Source organism: Porites lutea, chromosome 5 (genome assembly GCF_958299795.1).
Source record: "Porites lutea chromosome 5, jaPorLute2.1, whole genome shotgun sequence".
In the NCBI taxonomy this organism is placed as follows: domain Eukaryota; kingdom Metazoa; phylum Cnidaria; class Anthozoa; order Scleractinia; family Poritidae; genus Porites; species Porites lutea.
In genome coordinates, this window is record NC_133205.1 from 2,348,603 (window position 1) to 2,363,235 (window position 14,633).

At 39.2% G+C, this 14,633-nt stretch overlaps 2 protein-coding genes and 1 pseudogene across 4 annotated transcripts; 2 read left to right on the forward strand and 1 right to left on the reverse strand.

The window, feature by feature from the left end:
- Positions 1 to 1,095: 1,095 nt before the first annotated feature.
- Positions 1,096 to 5,820, reverse strand: LOC140936438 (uncharacterized). The gene is made up of 4 exons (XM_073385912.1): positions 5,690 to 5,820; positions 4,380 to 4,478; positions 2,622 to 3,357; positions 1,096 to 1,538 (listed from the first exon to the last, which is right to left on the reverse strand). The coding sequence occupies exons 2-4, from the start codon at positions 4,443 to 4,445 to the stop codon at positions 1,240 to 1,242; spliced, it is 1,101 nt and encodes a 366-aa protein (XP_073242013.1). The 5' UTR covers positions 4,446 to 4,478; positions 5,690 to 5,820; the 3' UTR covers positions 1,096 to 1,239.
- Positions 5,821 to 7,207: 1,387 nt separating this feature from the next.
- On the forward strand, positions 7,208 to 8,906 carry LOC140936457 (ras-like GTP-binding protein RHO). Of its 3 annotated transcripts, none has more exons than XM_073385933.1 (2): positions 7,208 to 7,352; positions 8,239 to 8,906. In XM_073385933.1, the coding sequence occupies exon 2, from the start codon at positions 8,250 to 8,252 to the stop codon at positions 8,838 to 8,840; it is 591 nt and encodes a 196-aa protein (XP_073242034.1). In that variant the 5' UTR covers positions 7,208 to 7,352; positions 8,239 to 8,249; the 3' UTR covers positions 8,841 to 8,906. The 3 variants fall into 3 exon arrangements, with proteins under 3 accessions (XP_073242034.1, XP_073242036.1, XP_073242035.1); XM_073385935.1 differs by having other exon boundaries at positions 7,251 to 7,352; positions 8,242 to 8,906; XM_073385934.1 differs by having other exon boundaries at positions 7,252 to 7,352; positions 8,236 to 8,906.
- A 3,205-nt stretch (positions 8,907 to 12,111) lies between these two features.
- Positions 12,112 to 14,605, forward strand: LOC140936460 (ras-like GTP-binding protein RHO; annotated as a pseudogene).
- The last annotated feature ends 28 nt before the right edge of the window (positions 14,606 to 14,633 follow it).

Genomic DNA, 14,633 nt, shown 5'->3' on the forward strand with positions numbered 1-14,633 from the left:
CTGGATTAGTCTGTTATGTTAGAAACTTAAAATGCGTAGTTCCAGAAAATATCTATACTCCCTCCCCCCACGGAGGGAACTTTTGCTTTAGACCCACCCCCTGGAAAGAATAGTTACGTCAAAAATGCTGTTGTGCTATACTATTGTGCGAAAGATAATTGTTTCTGCGATAAAGAGCTAGAAAAAATCATTTTATTCATGTTAACACAGTGTCTAATAACCTCAATTTTGCCTTGTAAAGGTCTTTCTTGGTTAATAATTAACGGCAAGTCACTGAGAAACATGGAGGTTGATACCTTACACGACACAGATGATGCCATCTGTAACTAAACATCGAGTGGACTTCAATTGCTTCGTTTCAGTTAAAAACATGCATATGTCAGAAGAAGGCTTAGAACGCAAGCACATTACGGTGAACACCACAATACCGTTACCGCTATATAACCAGACGTTTACATTTATTTATGATTCGATGGCAACTATCTATCGCGTAAGCCGTGAAAGAAAAGAAAAGAAATTCAGCCGACCGTTAATAAAATTTCATCGATAACAACTTACAATAATTCCTGTTTTAAAAGACCGTTTACGGTAAAATAACTGATTGCTTGCTAAACAGAGCGGCTGTCAGTTTTTGATAACCCACCAGTCTTAATCGGAGCCCCCGGAAAAAGACCTCGAGAAGCAACCTCTTTCCCAGGTTCTCTGTCCTACCTGTCAACGAGGTTGCTCGAGAAGCCACTCCCAACCCCTGGGAAGTTGCGTCATTTTGGACCCCCCGCCCCTCGGAATTTTCGTTGCCCTTCTTTGGAGGGGGAGAGGTATGGATATTTTCTGGAACTACACATTGCTGAAATTAGTATACATGTAAACGGAGCGGACAAGCCTCTGAGTCACTGTATTTACATGCTTTTTACGTACAGTCGTCATTTACACGAGTTTATTGAAACCTTTGAGCGAACTCTTTGATTTCGTTCTAAAACGTCAACAAATGTAAATTCGCACAGTAAGTTTTTAAATCGGCTCAATCTCTCAGATTCTTGACTTCAATATTTGGTTAATGCGTGGAGTTATATTTTTATTCTTCATGATGGACTGACAGTGAAAACGACCAGCAATTGCAACCGGTATAGTTTTTTTATCCCTTTTTCTACGTTTCGAAGCAATTAACCGCAGAGATGAATCTATTGTGTCAGCTTGCCTGAACTGCATGCTTCTTCAGGGATCACCGCAGGAAATCGGTTAAGTAAGTTTGATCTCAGAGACAATGTCAGGACGTGCTATGTCAGGACTCCATAAAACTTCCACGAGGTCTGATACATTTCTATTCTGCGTTTTTCCAAGCATTTCGAACAGCTTACTGGTGGGGCTTCCATTGTCCCTTTTGTATTCGATCTTTAAGTAACGAAGATCGTCTTTGTCTATGTGAAACGCTTCGCCTACTTTTTGCCAGCCATAGAACCGTTGACCCGGGCAGCGTACATCCAATTTCTTTATTAAGAATTCTTCAAAATGAAAAGGTAGATCAGCCAGGTTGAGATCTGAAAGATTGAAAAGTTAAGCGTCGATATCAGGACGAGTCAAAATGGCTCATTAGTATTTAATGATAAAAATACAGTACGATACAATTAAATACTTTATATAACGTTGAAACGGACTCTAGGGCCCCGTCCACGCGTATCCGGGTATTTTTTAATCCGCAACTTTTTCTTTACGGATTAAACAATTTCGACGTTCACACGTATCCGGATTCAAATCGAATTTGCCCGTCCACACGTATCCGACACGTATCCGGATTCACTCTAGTACCCAGGACTTCTCTGGGAATATTGTCAACAGAGCATGCGTCGTTTTGCGCGCGAAATGTGCATCTCGCCTTTGCCTTGAAAGAAACTGGGAACGAAGTTGCCATCTTGAATACAGTATTAACGGTAAAGAACTGGGCTCGATCTTTTTACGTCACCGGATTAATTGGCGTCCACACGATTCCGGATTCATAGCGTATTCAAAAATTTCCACTCTGGAGAGCGGATTCAAAAAATTGCGGATTCGTACGCTGGATTCGCCGAATACGTGTTGACAGAAACCGTATCAGGAAAGAAAAAGTTGCGGATTAAAAACTATCCGAATACGAGTAAATGGGACCTAACTATATGGTTTACGGTACCTGTGTTGCAGCAAGTGACGTAACTCCCGGGTGATTTTATCCAATCGGAAGTCATTATTCACTTGACCGTGGGTGCATGGTACAACACCCAGCACCGTTTTTAAAGTCGAAAAACCTGCACCAGCTACTTTACAGGTGTGCCGTAACAGAAATTAATAAATAAAATTAGCGATAAAATAGCAATAACAATTTCTTTTCGTCATTATGCTAATTATGCGAGGCTCGAAGCTACATTCTTCGCATAATGTTATTTACAGTTAGTCCTGATAATGGCGTTAAGATGACGCCGAAACGTCGACTTTTTACGCTCTTATCAACTTTTTTCTGTTTGACCAAATCATTGTTTATCAGAATTTCTGTTTGTGTAATAATATAATTATTTTAAACTTCCCTTGAAGCACTTCTCATATAATAACCAGTTGTTACTTGATTACCTCCCAACTGAGCTGCTACTTACTCGAGTTGACCTCAAATTTTATGCTCACTCTGTGGCACCTGAGTTTTTTTCTTCTTTGCAGGATGAAATAATTACCAATGGAGTACACGAGAGATAAAAGATGAGGCCTTAGGGTACACCCAAATATAATTCCCATTGCAAAAGTTACATAAACAAGAGGAAGCAACTGCTCTTTTGTCCAGTGATAGATTACGTCATTTTCTTCTGTTGGGTCAGGTCTTGATTCCGGTGACGATGCATCACGAGGTGGCACTTTGAAAGAGGCCTTTGTTCTCCTTTTGATAGCAGAGTTGCGATGATGAACGTAAGTGGCAGTCTTTCTTTTAGCGTCTGGAATGGAATTTGCCTTTTTAAGGCCTGATATATTAGGATCGGTGTGTTCTTTGCTATCAAACAAATACACTTGCGTATCAGCATGAGGATCCAATACAATTAATTCTTTACTCGGTATTTCGATCATGTTTTTCACAGCGTTTCTTGTTCCACTTTCATTGGCTGAAGGTTTGTCCTGTTCAGGTACTTTTTTTCTTTTTTTCAGTTTTTTGGAAATCCTCTTTTTCCTTATTGTCAAAGTTTCCTTTTCAGAATCATTTCGAAGTAAAGTAGCCAGACGGTACCTGGATAAACCTTGCTCGTTGTCATTCCCACAAATATAATCGTTCTCCATTAGTTTTTCCATCCCCAGTTCCTGTCTCGGTATTTCCTTCTGCACAGAAGTGAAGCCGTAGAGCTGGCCCTGGAAAAAGAAACTAGAGATCATCAATCATTAAACTAAAAAAGTGATGACGGTTACCTTAAGCCACCTATGGAAGAGGTTATCCGGGTTCGTTGCCCAAGTTCTCCACCAAAATATGTCGGGGTTGTTCGAGCAACTCGTTTGCTAAGCGAGAAGGCACCAATAGACTTCTTTTACATCTTTGTCTTCGCTTCTTTATTCTTCTTTAACTCCTGCCACCCTCTACTTACCCTACCACTAGCAAGCCGAATATTAGAGACTCAAGCCAAAATACTCTGCTTATCTTTAGTTTACGTAAAGGTGATGCAAGTATATATTTAAAAACGTTTGAATCCTGAAAATGGGCGGAAGCTTTGTAATGTGGTTTGGGAATATTTTGAATGAAAACAATCATCTGCATAATAATGCATAGTTCCTTTTCTACACCTGAGTCACAAAAAAGAATGCCGGAATCGGATAAGTTGCCTGTTGACTAAACTAAATCGCCTCCCCCGGTTGTTTTGGTGTAACATGCATGTGCCAACCTGATCTGACAGAAGTGCGAGGCAAGAAAAAGGGCTAGTCTAGTCTGGTCGAGGGTTGCTTTCTAATAAATTTCACTGGGCCCCCTACACATAATTACATTTAACGCGATAATTGTCATGTCATAATTTACTTGCTCTTGTACGCGATTTGGGAGGCGTCGAGTTTGGAACTTCAGAACGAACAATAATCGCGTAATTGATCAATCGATGTCAATTTCGATTTATCCAAATTCATAGCTGTCCCCGATGCCAAAATAAAAATACCTAATTATGTTGTGGTTCAATTTGGTCCTTGGTCTAAATTTTATTTTCCTTATTATTTCAAGCTTATTATCATACATTACCAATCCCAAAACAAAGGAGAATAAAATTTATACCAAGTGATAAAATTGAACTGCAACACATATATATTGAAGGTCCAGAGACGAAAAATTCAAAGATTATTATAATACTAAAGCTGACCTTAGCGAAACATCATCACTAATAGATTGAACTTACAAGACACAATAATAATACGCCTAACAGAATGATCAATAGTTGCCATTGCGGAACTTGGTTCGTCATTTATCTCTCTTGACTGGTTCTTCCCATAGCTATCTGCAAGTGAACAGAAATTTTGATACAAGTAAGTTATTTCAGTAATTTCGCACTGTCAACTGCTGCGTGGATTTGAAGATAGCTTTGATAGGTAAAAACGACTTGTTGCTTTTTTGCGGAATATAGATGTATATTTCAGACCAGTGACATTTCACTGAAAAAATCCTGGCATCGCAATCCTCGATCCCTCACAAAACGGAGTAGAAAAAGTAGCTTTCGTCTTCATATGCTCGTTCTGGTTTATCCAGAAAATTTTAAAAAGTTCATTATTTTAAAAAATAAAATGAAGTTGAGAACACTTTTCCCTATTACTAGCAGAGGTATCTCAGGGCGAGGAACACTTGAATCGCGAAAATTTAATGCGGCCCTTTTTTCCTATCGGAAATCGCGAAAAATAAATCCCCGAAATAATCGACAAGGTAAATGTAATTCACAGAGAAATGGACTATTTTACAAGTTCAGTTCAGCAAATAACAGTGGAAAAAAAACGGCGGCATAATTACAGCCCGTACCCGTAGCCGTAGATACGGGCAGACTGCTTCTTTACCATATTTCTAATTTGCTTTTGTCACTGGGTTTGTTTACATCAGTTGTATCAAAATGCTAATACTAGTGACCTTCCGGTCGATGAGACGTGTTCAGTGACGTAATCTCGAGAGCGGATCGTTCAACTCGAAAATCAGGGAAAAGAAAGACTTAAATTGGCAAAGAAAAACAAAAAATTCGCTTTGTCTCATTTTTGTTCTCAGTTACTAAGGGTAAATTGAGGCTGCAGAATGCTGAAAATGTGATCGAATTATCCTTTTTGTTTTGCCAACGGCCGAGTAACACGCGGATGTATCAAGAATAGCAGCCAATGAAATCCTTCCACGATGTTCGATCATTTAACCGGCTTCAGCTGATGCGAAAAGAACAGAGCGTGAAACCACGATGTAATTAGAAACTGTTATTCTCTCCTTTGTAATAACAGCAGAAGGTAATTTTTTCTTCATGTACAAGTTTTTCTCGATCAGTATATCAGCACCTTTGTGAAAGATATTTTCTTGATCCTGCGTGATTGCCCTCCACCAAGTGCATAGGAAATATTAGTCCAACCTCATTGAAAATCTCTCCGTGTTCCCCCCGCCTCTCAAGCTGCATCAAAGCTCCAGCTAAACTTGCTTTACAAACTTAATTACACTGCCCTGCTCCTAAGAGTCAATTCCACATACCTTGGTCGTGGTCATCATAAGAATGCAAACTATACTGAATCCTGAATCCTCCACTTTCCTTGACGAGACAAAGCGTGTCAGTGGCGTTTTACGGGTCAAACAAATCTAAGTAACAATGACATGAAAATTACCATGAGAAATGAATCGAATCGAATGTGAATCAGCACTTGTTTATAACTTACAAAAAAAAACACAGGCAATAAGTAAGTGCACCAGGTTTTTTTGACAACAAACACCGTGACACTTAAGTACCGACGAGCTATAACCATATCGAGGCCTTGATTGCATTAATTATTACGCATGGATATAGATGATTGGGGAATCCCCTCCCCACAGTAAAACGTGCTCCCTGCGTAATCGGTTACTCTCTCCCCAGTCCCCACCATCTGACCTCCGCGCTCTAACTCTTTATGTCTGAACCCTGCAACAAGCTGTTAATCGGTTCATTAGCGTAAACCAAACCGGGTGGCACTATGTACTGTTCGGAATTGACTTCCAAATTCCTAAAGGCTTTGTAACAAATTGATTGTCTGTTTCATTTTAGCCGTTTTTACATGCTGAGTGGAAGACTAGGCACTTGTCAGATTAACGCGGCATCACGTTTTGGGTCCTGCAAGATCACTTTAAAAAAAAGTCGTCTTTTTAAAAGCGGGTATTGCACAAAGAGCGTGCACGACAAGTTTTGGGTGTTTCGTTGATTTCGAAACACCAGCATTTGTTTGCCTTCTTTGTGACAAGTTGTTTTTTCAATAACAATTAAAGCAAAACTATCTCAACGAATCTCGAGTCAAAACTCTTACAACTAAGTCACATGATATAATCACATGGTTTCATGACGTAGCGCGTAACGCAACCCCCTATGTCTGTAAAAAGCTGCCGTAAACGTCTGTTGTCCTCATTCTAGTTTGAGCACACGGAAATGACGTCATGGTTGAAAGCAAGTGGTCCCTCTGTCACGGCACTCACCCGTAACGCAATATTACGAAACGATGCCCGAATTAGCCTGCAGAGCAGGCGTTTTTCAAACGAAAACTCGGAGGTACATTAATCGTGGCCGCCATCTATCTGCCTCTCCCTTAAAAACACTTTTTGACTCGTCCCAACTCTCTGGTAGTATTAACGTCCAAGATGGCGGGACAACGTCATTCCTGAAAACAATTCATGGATCCCGCCCAAAAATACGCCTGCTTTGCAGGCTAGCCCGAATCAGTTATTAAAGTTTTTGCGCAAAAAAAACCCACTCATCTCTGGGAACTTAGAATCATACTTTTTTCACTTATTATACATTAAGAAGTTCTGATTTCGAGATTCAAGCTCTGCGTTATTTAGAAGTCCCGCAACGTTCGACGTAAAATGCGATCGTTTTCAATTCCGGTCGGGGTTATATCTGTAGCTATTTTAAGTGCATACGATTATCCAATCGAAAATGGGGAAAAAAAATTGATTGATTTTTACCAATCAGCGATAAGAATAAAATCCCTTCCTAAAGGCTGCGTTTCGTCATCTGCTAAAAATAACAAGGCGCGTTGAGAGCATAAATTCATGGCTCACTAGAAAGTGTTTCTCAATTGAAAAAGTCCTTGGTTTGACGTACACCATCCATCAACAGTTAGATCTCCTATCGTAGTTACGTCTCGTGCGGAAAGCCCTCTTGCCTTTATAGGTATGTTGATATCGCGTCTACTTACATATACAATAACTAAACTGTTCGTAAAATATAAATGTCGGAACGTAGATTGGGCGAAAATAGCTGTTAGACCATTTACAGGGAAGCACGACAATTTTGACGGTTGACGGTTAAATTTTGGGTTAAATTTTAGCCCAAGATTTTAAGTTTAAGTAAATGTTAACTTCTGTATAAATTAATATTAACTGTTCTGTTTTGGGGGTTGTATTGGCGCCTTTCACTTGGGTTAAAATTTCGAAATATTTTCGGATATAAGCAAGTTATAAGGTCTTGTAATGTCCAGAGAGAGCTTTTTGCAGAATGTGGGAACCGGTTTTTCCAGATTAGAGATTCTTCAGGAGCCAGAATTCAGTCCGTGAAGATCAGCTGAAATAGTGAGATTTGAAATACTTTGTCATGAAACTTTTTTATGCGGTTAACATTAATCTGCATTTTTCAAGGTTGAAGGTAGCCTGAATTTCATCCGATTACTTCGAGTCGTTATTACTCCCTCAGTAAGAGGAGAAAACGACTCGAAGCAATCGGATGAATTTCAGGCTAGGTTGAAGGGAAAAACACACCTTTTTCGACGGCTGACGGTTTAGCCCATTGAGACCTTCAAGCACGCCTCACGGAAGGTATCAAGAGTCTGACCCTCACAGTTCTTTTCTTCTTTTTTCTCTGCGTATTCTAATGAACCACCCACTTCTGCTACAAGTTCTACTACCTTCTACTAGCCGGGGATTCACTTCTTTCTCTTTTTCTCGCTCTCCTTCATTCTAATGTAATAGTTCTAGTACTTACTTTGATTCAATGAATAAACAGCCCAAAGCAGAGAATTACTAATAAGATCTTGTGCCTTTTTCTTCCGCGTATTGAGAAGCAGTAGCCTTCATGTCGAAAATCAGGAAGAAGTTAGTCATCGTCGGCGATGGTGCATGTGGAAAGACTAGCCTTCTGTTTGTGTTTTCTCAAGACGAATTCCCCGGATTTCACACTCCAACCGTTTTCGAGAATTATGTCTCTGACATTGAAGTCAACGGGAAGATGGTGGAGCTTGCCTTATGGGATACAGCCGGACAAGAGGCATATGACAGACTGCGACCACTGTCTTATCCCGACTCTGATGTTATCTTGATGTGCTTTTCCATTGATAGTCCTGATAGTTTGGAGAACATCCCGGAAAAATGGTCTCCTGAGGTAAGACATTTCTGCGGCCATACGGTACCAGTCATTTTAGTTGGTAACAAGAAAGATTTGAGACACGACAAAAGTGTGAAGAACGAGTTATCGAAGTTGAAGCAAGCGCCGGTGTCAAGCGAAGAGGGGCGTGTGATGTCTGAAAGGATCAAAGCTTATTCTTACATGGAATGTTCTGCTAAAACTAGAGAGGGAGTCAGGGATGTGTTTGAAACGGCCGCGAAGGCTTCCCTGAAAAGAACGCCACGCAGGCCTCAATCATGGCGTAAATGTAGTATATTATAGCTATAAAGACTTAAAAAACTGATGTATTTAAAACGGCAGCGAAGGTTGCAGTGAAAAAATAGAAAATATACAGAAGAAAATGCAGCATAATATAGGAGAATAACATTTAAAAGTATATTATAGAACTTTGTCATAACTGAATGACCAATTATTACATAGAAATATAGAAATAGCAACATCTATATCCTCCCTGAGTTTTCGGGCTCAAGCTTTGTAGTGTAATTAGTACAGCGCAGAAACGTTCTGCATGCAATTGGCCATTGTTTTTGTCACCTTTATTATTAGTTAAAAAAACTCCTAGTGTGGTAGTTTTATATGGTTTCAATAAGAATAAGAAAAGTATTCGGAAGAACTAATTATTTTCTTTTTTACTTTGACTGTTTTTACATCTGATGATGTAATTAACGAAAAATAATGCTTTAATTCCAGGTAATTTGATATAAATAATAGATAATATAATAGATAATATATCCTCCCCCCCCTCAACTCTCCCTCCCCTAACAAAAAAAGAAAAAAAACGAACGATAACATATCGTTCGGTTCTTTTTGGAAGTGTCTCATGACCAAACTTAAAGTTAATCAAAAGGATTCAAAATTGTTATCTTTTGATACGCTTTGGCCGACCACGTAAGATTTGTTCGCCTTGAAGAGAGAAATTAAAGGTTTTCAACAAGAACTGCTTGTATGAGATGTTTTATAAAACTGCACATAATCGTGAATGTGATGAATCAGGAGCCCATAATATGATTAAATGGTGATGATATTAAAGGAAATTACTTCAAATAAACGAGGTACTAAATCAGTGATAATAACAATATGTAGTTCTAGAAAATATTCATACCCCACCCCCCTTCCCTCCCCAAGGAAGGCAACGTAAATTCAGGGCAGGAGAGGGATGCAAAAGGTGACGATTTCCGAGGGGTGACGCCAGGTGCATGCCCCTCAGACATGGCTGCCGGAAATCAACAGAAACATCTATTACCGAGTTTTGCTGCAAAAGCATGAATTCATCCCTCGAGGGGAACTCATAAACTTTTCCTAAAACAAGGACAGTTCAGAATCTGTTCCAAATCCCCCAACAGCTCCCTTGGTCACCACGTACATGCCGTGTCACGCTCCAGGTTTGAAATTCAAGCGTACTCTATCATATCACAAAACGAAGAACCCTTTCGAAGTGAAAATTTGAAAAAAAATTAAGTTTTTAGCTGCTCTAATACCGTCATGAAACTAAAAACTCAGGAGGATCGATAATTCTTAGTGTTGAATTTTGGTGACATCATATGAAAACCGAGAACATGCCCCCTACGGCCCGGTAGATGCCTTAATCCGAGCCATTTCCTGGTTCCATGAAACTCTCACTTTCAAAACGAGGCTAAGGGCGAAACCTTTCTTTATTTGCATGAGAATAAAAAATCATTTTCACATCAAAATTGTAACTTAGGGGTTAGTCTTTTTGGGCCGACCCTTTGACTTATGAGTGGTGATTTGGTTTGGGTAAGAATTTCTTTTTCCCAAAACTCTGGTGATAGAATTCTTTCCTAACATACAAGGGTGCAAGATTTTTTTTTACTGTTAAGGATTTTTTCGCCAGTATTTTCAGTCTGCAGAATATTTTATTCTGAAGTAAGTCACACCCGCCTCAAATGCCAAATGGTCGGCCCTTTATTAGCCTGCGAACAGCAGACGCATTTCCGGTCGTCGCTTCTCTCCCTCCGAAAAATAGCGGAGGGAGAGAAGCGAAGACCGGAAATGCGTCTGCTGTTCGCAGGCTAGCCCTTTATCAACCTGTTGCTTTTTTGAAGTTCTCCTTACCGTCGCCATGTTGCTAAAATACCCCTTCCTGATCCCCCTTGTCGAACGCATTCCCCGAATTAGCAATTATTACTAGGAGTAATCGGAGCTTAGGAGAGTGCGTTCGACATGTTTGTTAGCTTTTTTATCATTACATATAGGTGTACAGGTGGCAGTGGGCTAAATACATGTAAGTATAAACAGCAGGTCAAACACTGACCATGGTCCTCAAGATATTCTTTTGCGCTGTAGGATGTCAATAAAATTGGCTAAAAATTGAGAAACAGAAAATTAAAGTCCTCTGAAAAGTTTATTGATTGAGATGTCAAAGCTGCGCGTATCACTAAAACCCTGGTTGCGTGACACCTTAACAAGAATACAACGCACCGGAATTAGTGGGATGAAAAGGTCAAAGTTTCAACATTCAACTTCTAGTATAATTTTCAAAAATGATAACAAACAAAAGCGAATACAACGCTGTGAATAGCTTTTAAAAGGGAAAACATGTAATTTGTAATAGAATTAAGTAAAGATATGGTCCATCTGAGCTCATAAATTAAGACAAGTACAGTGTGCACAACACATTGTTCGACATTGTTGACATGATATCTACGTATTCCATTGACTTTTTCCTATATATAAATATATATATATATATATATATGACATAATTGAACACTGTAGAAAAACGATAAACAAACCTCAAGAACACAGAGAATCGCCAATATTCGATCCGTGAACGAGTGTCACAAAGTAGATAGATACCATTTCCTGGGTGAGAAAATCTGTTTCCAACGCAGCACGAACGGTCAAGAAAGAGATGAACAACGCTATTAATACGAAGACGGTCAAGGGAAAGATGCACAACGCTTTTAATACGAAGCGATCAAGAAAAAGATGAAAAACACTTGACATGACCGGAGGCTGCAGAGGCAAACGTGTGCTAGCGTCTCAAAGCGAGGTACATGTGTGTCGACACAAAATCTCGCCAGTTCACTGCACAGGCCACCCAACAGAAAATAGGGGTTGCGTTCTCGTACCTCGAACGCAAATAGTTTTAGATGACGGAACAGCTTCTAATTACATCCTTCGACGTCAAAAGCGTGACGACAAGCACTCAAATAAAAAGGAAGGCAACTTTGAAAAAGAAATTGATGACAAAAACGCAAGAGATTTTCATCACTTCCTGACGATATTACTTCCTTTCTCGTAAACTAACGAAAATTTGACAAACCGGGTGTAACAAAAATTGATTGTTGTTTTCCTGGCTCAGAATATAACTCAAGTCATCCATGGCCAGCTCCCTAATCCAGTTTAAATACAGTAATTGTGTTAATAAAAATTTTTGTTAGCTCAGCATAATAATTTATCACGTGCCTCGAGGATTCAAGTGAAGAATCAATGACATCTTAGCGTTTCTAACCAATCAGAAGCCTTAGAGGAAGTTAGGCGTAGAAATCTTCCCTGACGTCATAATTAGAAACCAAAATAACTGCACCGCTCTGATAGAATAAATTGAGGTTATTCAACAGTTGTCTCTCATTCCCAAGTTTTACTACCCAGTCCTTAATCTAACATCGAACATTTCATCCACTCTAGGTACGTCGAAACAAGCGTTACTCAGTGTTGATTTTTACAAAGGTATGTTTTAATAATTATAAGTGATGACTTCGCCAAAATATACTTTAACCACTTTTTTCTCGCAAATTGATAAAGCCTCGTCCGATAAAAAATACTCATACAAATTTCTTTAAGTCAATATGGATAATTAACAACTAGTTTACGCGTCAGGTATGCATTCCGGGTCAAGATCGCGCGGCAAGTTTGGAGAACAAATATAACACGCGTAAAAGCTGCTCGAGGCGAAACCGTAAGGGCAGCTCTAACTTCTTCAGCTCTCAGAGAAATTCCCAAGTCCTTCATATCTCGATGAACGCGCAGCTGACTCGTGAAACAATTGCTTTCTAACATTTTCAACGCAGTGGTTTAAATGTTGAACAAAGAGATTGAAATCCCTTTGCTACGCTTCAATGCCTACAAACACGTCATCAGCGTGCACAATGTAATGGGAATGTAAAGCACGTACACAAAATTTACCAGCTATGCAACAATTAATGCATGCAATATTATTTTTTGGAAGTGAAACCCAACTAGGTGGTGATATCTGCGACAGAATACAAAGCTCTGTGAAATAGAAAATTACTTATTTACTAGTCAGAGTTGTTCCTTGATCTATTACATGCACTTCAAGTTTCAATTGGCATCATCCAATACTGCTCCGATTCGGTAAATAGGTGTTTGAAATGGTCTAACTTCTGAATCAGGACGTATTTCAAAGTGCTACTATAGAGAATATTAGCTGATGACTGTACAGTTCCTCATGATCAATCATGAATCATGTTAAACCAAAACTTGATTCAGTTTAGGCACCTGCACTTTTCTCATTACTTCTGGTATCTGGAAATAGTACAGACGCAGATTTTTTTTATTCTAGATGAATAAAGAGCTACTATTTTATTCAGAAGTGACGAACTTGAAAACCTTAGGTTTTTATGATTCAGGATGGACACACTGTGGTGTCATCTCTCTAAGATTTCAAAAAATTACAAGGTTGAAGAAGTCGATGAGAAAGTTCTTCCTTTCTGTTGTCATTATACATTTACTGTAAATTAGTTTTCAAGAGAAGAACTTAAGTCTAACTGATACGTTTGTCTATTCTCATCAACGTTTGCTGAATATTGTATCGATATTGTAAGGCCGAATTACATATTGATCTCGTTGCGGTTGCAAAGGGCCAAGAGAGACTGAGACGTTGTGTCAGTCAGCATGTGAGAACGAGTTGAATGGACCAAGCGTTTTCTTTTCTCACTGTTAAACTGAGGCCTTACCTTACCTCTCCATTCAGAATAACAAGCAAACATCAGCTGATCTCAGTGTAATGATTGGACGAGACGATAACCCGTTTAAAAAAGGCTATAAGTTTTGTTCAGTTGTACCGATTGCTAAATCACGCTAAATATTCACTTTTTATCCCTTTGCAGATTGAAGATTCGTGATGTTAGCCATCAGGAAAAAACTGGTCATTGTAGGTGATGGTGCTTGCGGGAAAACCTGCCTTCTGCTGGTGTTTTCCAAAGATGAATTTCCCGACACGCATGTACCAACAGTTTTTGAAAACTATGTAGCTGATATGAAAGTTGATGGGAAAATGATAGAGTTAGCGTTATGGGATACAGCCGGACAAGAAGATTACGACAGGTTACGGCCACTGTCTTATCCCGATACTGATGTTATCCTGATGTGCTTTTCTGTCGATAATCCCGATAGTTTTGAGAACATCCCTGAAAAATGGACTCCTGAAGTAAGACATTTCTGCCCAAACGTACCAATCATTTGGTCGGTAACAAGAAAGATTTAAGACACGACGACAAGGTGAAGGAAGAGCTATCAAGTAAACCAGCGCGTGTAACGAGCGAAGAAGGATGTCTTATGTGTGAAAGGATCAAAGCCCATGCTTACATAGAATGTTCTGCGAAAACGAGAGAGGGAGTCAGAGATGTGTTTGAAACGGCCGCTAAGGCTGCACTGAAATCTAGGCGTGACAAGCCTCACCATTGGTTTAAATGTCGTATGCTGTAGGCAGTAGTCCGGCCAGGATGTATTCGTGAAACTGAATTACTATTGAGATCATAATCTGCCCCGGCAAAGAAACAAATAAAACAGCGATTTGCCTATCGAGGTGGGCAAACTGAATTTAGGTTTTCCTGTTCATTTAAAATACCTATTTGTATTTATCTCATGAAGTAAAAGAATGAATACAACAGCAACGAATATGTACAATTCAGTGACAATTCACTGAATCGAAGATGCCCCTTTCTGAATTTTTTTTTTTTTTAAATAATTATGTCTTTATTGTGTATTTTGTCAATAATAATCCAAACTGATTTTGGAGTATGCATCTTATATACAACCTTTCATTATACAGCGATTATTTTAAAAACT